We start from the raw sequence: 7,741 nt of genomic DNA on the forward strand, positions 1-7,741 counted from the left end.
AAAAATATTTATGTATTTTTAAAAAAAAAATAAAATGAAACATTAAATTTTTTTTTCCATGACAAGCCAACGAATCTTTAGGTGAATATGCATCTGAAGATCAAATCTCTGATCATGGTAGTAATGTAATTAATTATAAGATAAAGGAAACTGCGAATCCGATCACTGCCTTAATATTAGATATTTCATTGTGTGAATTTAGCTAATATTTCAGCTGATGCCTTCTTACTTTCGAGACACCAAACAAATATTAAAGATTTTCATTGTTTAAATCCTAATTCGTTCGACGTAAAATATTTAGTATGAATCTTGGTGGATGTATGACAAACACATCGAGTACAAAATAGATATATAAATAGAAATTTGCTGTTGCTATATATAATAAATTCGTTATATTGATTTTAGATATAGCGCCGGACGAATATTTGTACTGTGAAAGCTTTTCGGCGCGATTATGTGTCTATGTATTGAAATTATTACTGTTGCAAATTTTAAATTCATTAATATAAGATTGGTGTGCTAGACGTTAAGATTCGTGATGTAATTGGTCGATGTAACGTAAATGATGAAAGTCATCGTTAAACTGTTGCAGATAGTGTTGCAAAAGACAACAAAATATCGAGGTTAATGTTTTAGTTATTTCTAAAAATACATTCTCAATCTATTGCGTCACCAATAAATATTTATGAAATAATAAATTATTTTCAGCAAATCCAATTCTGTGAAATGTTGAAATGAATTTCTTAATTTATTTGTTATAGGATTACCCACTTAAAATGGTAGGTTATGCTTTTAGACAAAAACTAGGTAATCCTTACGCCTAGGTGGCTTTAGATTTAAGTATTGTAAAAGAACTCATAAAAAATTAGATGCATCATATAAGTGATTATTACCCAATGTAATTAATATAGGGCTTTATGTGAAGTCAGTATAGTATTACAATCACTTCATTAAATGATGATCTCAAAGATTCTTAAATAATTGGATAATATTAATTTTCTTTCTGTGAATAATGGAGAAATTATTTGATATTTTTCTTGCAATTCAATGTTAATGATGTTTGATTTGAACAAACCTTTGTTAATTACCTCAGACACTACTATCTCAGTGACATACTGTGCAGTTTGAATTAAGAATGAATCAGTGTTGTCATGTTTAATTTTTCTATGATAATAAATAATGTAATAATACCATTATTGTGTATTTATTTAAAACATTAACAAATGTCCATCAACAATTATATTTAACATGATGTAAAAATATTTTTTTATTAATTTAGGAGGTAGAAAGTAATTATATGTAATGGTTTAAAGTTCATTACACAAATCTGTTAATATTTCGCTACATTTGGTAGACACTTTAATATCTGCTATATCATCTGCCCTTGTGGGTCCAATATTCAAGATTGCAATTTCTTTGTTCTCTTCCTTTGCTTGTAATATTATTCTGTAGCTTGAGTACACTGTTAGACTGGAACCCAAAACGAATATAGCATCACTGTGTCTCACTACATTTCGTATTTCCTCAACTCTCTGCTTAGGGACATTGTCACCGAAGAATACTATGTCAGGCTTCAATGGACCCTCACACTTGGGACATAAGGGTACTTTAAATTTTTCTATTTGTTCCTGAAACAAATTATTTTTACAATCTATGAACATTAGAGAAGTGAGGCAACTCAAAAATAACTAAACCATTTGAATCATATGAGTATATTCTACTTCTACAATATTCCTGTTTACTATCATTGCATATATATATCCAGCTGTGTTTGGCATTGAAAACATTTAAGTAATAATAGCACACTCCCCCCTAACGATATAAGATTATACAGACAAGTACTGATAGCAATAATTCTTATAAAAGTTTAATGATGTGTATTTCAATAAACAGAAAAAGGAACATAAAATCTATTGATTATGTTGAATGGCTAAATAAGTAAATTATTTGACAAACGTTGTTTAGAAAATAACTGGAATTAACCTCATTTTACCACATCACTCAATCACATACTTCATTATCATAATACTCACTTCTGAGAGTTCAACATCACCATCAGGTCTAACCATAGTGATGCTGCTTTCCATACCGGGATTCTCTTTATTCATCTTGTGTTGTAATTCAGACCGGCTAACCTCGTAAGAACATTGCAGACATTTGACTAAGTAGCCACTTCCATGCAGTTCAATAATGTTCTTTGAGCCTGCTTTATGATGAAGCTTGTCCACATTTTGAGTTACAATTGCACTAACTTTATTAGCCTGAAGATGAGTAAACAAACAATTGAGAGAAAAAAAAGTACAAGAAATTATCAAATTGACACTCTTACTTACTGAATCAAAGTCAATATACTTTGTTATATATGCTAGGAGCTTCACTGAAAGATCAAATTAGAAATGAAGTGATTCTTCTGCAAGAACAAAGGTCAATGAAATAGCTCTCAGAACCACGCATCTGAATTGCCAGTGAGCAGAGCACATTGCACGTTCAACTGACTGCTGTTGGGGTTGAAAGGTTCTCAAGTGACAACTACGAGCTGGTAGCATGGGTAGGATGACTTAAGGACATGAGAAGTCACTGGATGTGGGCAGCACAAGACTGCTGTTCATTTCATTCTGCTGTTCAGTTCATTCACATCAAACCTATATCACTATTGCAGCATATACCTCTGCAAATGACCAAAACTGTCTTTGACACTAGTGCCCAATTTTTATAATGGATGTGCATAGAAATTCTTCTTACACACTATTTCTCTCAAACACAAGGAAACTTTACTTACCACATAAATTTAATGATTGCAAACACCATGAGACAGTGGTAGGTTTAAATCATTAGCCGCATTCTAATTAAGAATGATTTGTTATTTTTTTTTTGCCATATTGTCCCTGTATTTACCTTAATATATGGTGTAAGGTGGTAAAGTGCTCAAGTAAAGAATGATCCTTATAATACAAAGCTCAAGTCTTAGCTTACTGGTTATTACAGTATTTATTGTAAAAAATTGTGGAACTCAGCTTGGGCTGTCACATAAAATGCCTTTAATTTTCAAGATTCAGAGGTAGTTACTTGGTTCCATAAATCACATCTTTAGAATGATCTGACAGGATATAAAGGCTAGATTAGTTCTCAATGCCATCACCAAAGAACTTAACCATTTAACAAAATTGCAGTAATAAGTGCCATCCCGAAATATGACATTTTCTACATATATCTTAATAATGTAGGTTTTACAGTCTCCTTTTCCAGGTATGTATAATAAAATGATGTGAATGAGCAACTGGAGGAATCACTGTTGTTTATCTTCAAAATTATGGTAGTCATGAATGATCATGAATGTCTGAAACGTGACAAGCAAGGTTACTGGGATACTTGGAATCCCCTAGAAGCACACAGGTTTGTAATGTAGTTATCCACCCTACACACAAAATATCTCATTCAATGTGAAGTGGCAGTCATACATTCTCGCTACCTTATAGTAACTTAGTAATATTTATAGTAAATAAACAATTTAGATGAAAATATGTACCTTTTCTAATTCATGTATAGCATAATGGGTAGCATTAGGCTGTATGGAGCTGAAACGTGGCCACCCCACAAAGTTTCTTGCCCAATACCTTTGTCTGACTTTTGGGTACTTAACAAATTCTTGATATTGCACTGGCTTATGATTACTCCTTGCATATAAACCAACTTTTTCTGATCTATAGTCAGGTATACCTTAAGAAAGAGATATTTGATTAAGATAAGAATAGATGAAAGTGTGGAGCTTCAATTACTGTGACTCGTTTAGTTAACATTTTATTGAACAAGATAAATTAAGTGATGAATGATATTTACAAAAATAGAGAGAATATTACATGATTGTTTATGTCCCGTACGAACCAGATTCAGTAGATATTCCGGCACCAGTAAGAAAAAGAATGTTTTGATGACGTCTAAGAAAATATCTTATTGTTTCTAAATCTTTTTCGTCTGGTGGTTTATACGCGGGTACGAAGGCTATTTGCCTTATAAAATGTTTGTACAGCGAAATTTGCTTATACATTACTGAAGTTACGCTTAAAATACTTAATAAATATTTCTTATTAATTGGGACGAGTCAATTCATTGATATTATAAAATATATAACAACTATGCCCCAAAGATATGATAAACAAACATTTACATGTATTAAATTTGTATCTACGATTTAACTAAATTCAAGTGACATTAAATAGTGTTGCTATTCTAATCTAAAAACCTAATGGAAAATTCAACCTAACTAAGGCTTAAGTCCATATTTTGGAACATAGGTCTAGTTTATGAATTATGATATTAATCTTTCTAATAATTAATTCTTAACTTGTTTTGTACGAGTAGCTCTGAATTTATAATAATAAACAATTTACACCTGATTAGCTGGCGGAGGTGATTTATCGCCCAAGCACGTATTCATCCATGTTTTATAATGCGGAAAATGGTGGTCAGGAGTCATAGATATGATGTATTCACACATATACAAAGAGTATTTATAATGAATCGGCGTTCGAATTTGAACTCGAACTCGCAGGAATAGTTTAAAAATATTGTGGCAATAGTAACCAGCCGATCGTATACGCTAAAAAATTATTTAATTTACATAAGACCACTGTGACAAGTTAGATGAAATAGAACTGTGTTTGTAATAAAATACAGAGGTTTTTGTTATAATTAAAATCATCTAAAATTAACGCATCCATTTTAGCTAATTAAATAAAATTCATTATGAACAGGTAATTTGTTATGGTAGCAACAGTAATATATAATAAGCAAAACTTTTAACTGTCCTATTTCAAGTATTTTTGAATCATTAAAATGTATGTCAAGAACTAGGTACTACATAGACACTAGCAATAAACATTTTCCCTTACGTTTTAAAGTATTTGCAGAAATTAATTAATTTAATCAAATACATATCTTATTAATACTCATAAATGTAACAGTATAAGTACCAAACAAATAAACATTTATTTATAACACAAAGATTTTTGCAAGTTCATAAACAAAAATATTTTTTTTAAAATACGGCTTTGGCCTTAGCTAAAGCAACGCTGGTAGCAGTTGTTATAGCAGTAGCGCTAATAAACATAAAGAATAAATGTGTTTTCTTATACTTAAATTCATGTGAAGTCTGAGAGATTTTCTTAAACTGTTTTACAAATCTGTTTTATTCTCAGTGTCTTATACATTCGATTCGAAAATTCAGGTCCATCACCATCAAAGTCACTTTAAAATTATCAGGTTAATTTAATAAATTTAGATCACTTTGATTAGTACCTGGCAGAAATTAAAGGATAATTCCTAAGAGGTGCTTTTTCAAATGTAACCAAAAACAGATTTTTTAAATATTGGTTTGTTTATTTCAGAATTATTTGCCAATGTAGTGAGTCTTAAATATAAAGTTACATATTAATTAAATATATGCTTATACATTCACATATAATATAATAAATAAAGTTATACATTTTTTAAGCTTTCTTAAAGTAGGACAATGTTTTATAGTATGGCTATTAACCTGGTAATAATGTAAATATAAATTGTCATATGGTATTAAAGTATCTATGACATTGACAGTTCGCCTGAAACTTTTAATGTACCTTAAAAACGTTAAGTGATAAATATTTGACGAGGAATCATATCCACAAAAATATTATTATTCTATAACTTAAAAAAAAAATATATATATATTGAGTGTCGTAATTGTAATATTTTTACAGCAATAATGACGTTATTTAAACTAGCTACTGTACCTGTGATTGTGCTCGAAGACTATTCTAATTCAAATATATTGCCTCTTATAAAACATATCGCCACTGGTGATATTCATAAACATATTTTCTGTTATGAGCAACCGATCAGCCTCTGGGAAAATGTTTTCGACGACGAAAGTATGCAATATCACATGGACTTTAATCCCGAGAGGTTTACGGAATACACTAATCAACGATGTTGTATTTTAATCGACTCAGTGAACCAAATGGTGTTGGATTTAGGATGGTTCAAATGCTTGAATTATATAAAAAAGCTAAAATATTCAGCGAATGTGGTTAAACTAATTTTAGTCCTTCATAAAGATTGCCTTTTTATTAATTCTAAATTAGAGAAGAATCTTAAATATCTAGCAAATGGGGTTGTTTCATTTAGCAGTAATAATCCCGCTTATATTTCAGTAACTTTAAAATTAGGTAATAAACTAGTAATAACAGATGAAATATTGTCATATGATTGTGCAAATTCAGTTTTAAAATCTGACCGTGTTATAAAGGAGGTTGTCAAAGAAGATGAGCCAATAAAACCAACACCAGCAAGTCTTTCAACATTCAAAATAGAAGTGGACCAAACACAGCAGTTGGAGAAACACAATTTAAAATTACCCTACATGAGTAAAATTGGTGAGGGCCAGAGCAAAGTGTATTATGAACCAGATGCAGTTGATGATTGGGATGATGAAGATCCTGATGACGATCTTGATATTTAACAGATAATAAAATGTTTTATTACTTTATAACATGTGTTTATTTATTAATAGTCCATGTATTACTTTTACTAGACACTATGTATGCAATCATACAAATTATGTAACAGATCTGTAAACAAAGGTCTGCTTCTTGGAGAATGATTGCCCACCTAAGAATCCAAATTTAGAAAAACAATGTAACATCCCAAATGAATGTTTTCCAAGTGTCTGTTTGTTTTGTAAAAAATTTACACTTAGTGCCAAAAACCTAAGTTATGAACATCAACCTGTAAATAGAATTTATCAGCAAATAAAATAGACCTAATGTTAAAGTCATTCTTAATCACTATCAATTTAGTCAGGAAATCTGCTACAGAATATAGGCCTACCCTATAGATTATCAATAAGATAGGTTGGAACCTTCATCCAGCATCTTTCTTAATATGGTTACCTTCCACTTTTTGGGTAAATGTTTTATAACATGCTTGCCAGTCTGTTGAGCCATTGGTCACTTTCAATCTTGTATGGATCTCTTTTTTGCTGAATCAGTCAAAGAAATCCCAAGCATAGCTCTTTCCATCAAAGAACCTTTTTTTACAGATATATAATACTTAAATTAATAATTTTTCCTATAGATATACTGAGAAAGAGTTACCTTTTAGTTCTTATAAAGGATTCCAGTAATAAATACATGTGGTCAAAAATCTGTTCATCAGGATTACAAAGAGGATAATATTAACACACACATGATTCTTTCACTAAAATTGATCTGAGATGATTTTTTTTTGTTTTTCAAAAGTGGTTTAGTCTGCTGTTCACTATATTATCAGATCTAGTTCAGACATTAAAAAACTTAAGCCTCTTTATAAAAAAATCTTTCTAACCCCTTGTTAATAAAACATTACACTTTCTGTAACCCCACTATTTATTTATCATGTTTTCTTACTATTATCTATCACCTATTGGTAGATAAAGAGATTTTCTTCCTCAGTTTAAATGTATGAACAACCCCTATCCAGTTTTCAGACACTAACATATTTGCAAAACACACTGGAAAAAATTATTGTTATAGTAGTATGGTTAGTTGTTGCATACTATTATGTCATGGTTAGTTTCAGGATAATAAGGACATGTAGATAAATTCCCGGTTACAAAGAATCCACTTTTTATTAATTTTTCTATTATCCGTTACAATTTTGCGATTTTTTTTACCGCCACGTTACTTACGACAATAAAACAATACACATTATAAAGTAGAAATCCAAG

General features: G+C 30.3%; 2 protein-coding genes across 2 annotated transcripts; one reads left to right on the top strand and one right to left on the bottom strand.

Moving 5' to 3' along the window:
* Positions 1–1,178: 1,178 nt before the first annotated feature.
* On the bottom strand, positions 1,179–4,172 carry LOC137923953 (NAD-dependent protein deacylase Sirt4-like). The gene is made up of 4 exons (XM_068767215.1): positions 3,883–4,172; positions 3,527–3,717; positions 2,034–2,261; positions 1,179–1,628 (listed from the first exon to the last, which is right to left on the bottom strand). Exons 1-4 carry the CDS (start codon positions 4,043–4,045, stop codon positions 1,308–1,310), a joined length of 903 nt encoding a protein of 300 aa, XP_068623316.1. The 5' UTR covers positions 4,046–4,172; the 3' UTR covers positions 1,179–1,307.
* Positions 4,173–5,605: 1,433 nt separating this feature from the next.
* On the top strand, positions 5,606–6,526 carry Elp5 (Elongator complex protein 5). The gene has a single exon (XM_068767666.1). The coding sequence runs from the start codon at positions 5,741–5,743 to the stop codon at positions 6,494–6,496; it is 756 nt and encodes a 251-aa protein (XP_068623767.1). The 5' UTR covers positions 5,606–5,740; the 3' UTR covers positions 6,497–6,526.
* The last annotated feature ends 1,215 nt before the right edge of the window (positions 6,527–7,741 follow it).

This window comes from Battus philenor, unplaced genomic scaffold (genome assembly GCF_028537555.1).
Source record: "Battus philenor isolate CCGP_79_NKW_IND1 unplaced genomic scaffold, ilBatPhil1.0.hap1 SCAF_23, whole genome shotgun sequence".
Taxonomy (NCBI): domain Eukaryota; kingdom Metazoa; phylum Arthropoda; class Insecta; order Lepidoptera; family Papilionidae; genus Battus; species Battus philenor.

Bases quoted from the DNA above. Each gene is read 5' to 3' on its own strand.
- Elp5 (XM_068767666.1), top strand. From the start codon at position 5,741: ATGACGTTATTTAAACTAGCTACTGTACCTGTGATTGTGCTCGAAGAC.
- LOC137923953 (XM_068767215.1), bottom strand. From the start codon at position 4,045: ATGTATAAGCAAATTTCGCTGTACAAACATTTTATAAGGCAAATAGCC. The intron at 3,718-3,882 runs GTTCGTACGGGA...CTCTTTCTTAAG, and splicing joins CGGAATATCTACTGAATCTG to GTATACCTGACTATAGATCA. The intron at 1,629-2,033 runs GTGAGTATTATG...AATTTGTTTCAG, and splicing joins GTGATGTTGAACTCTCAGAA to GAACAAATAGAAAAATTTAA.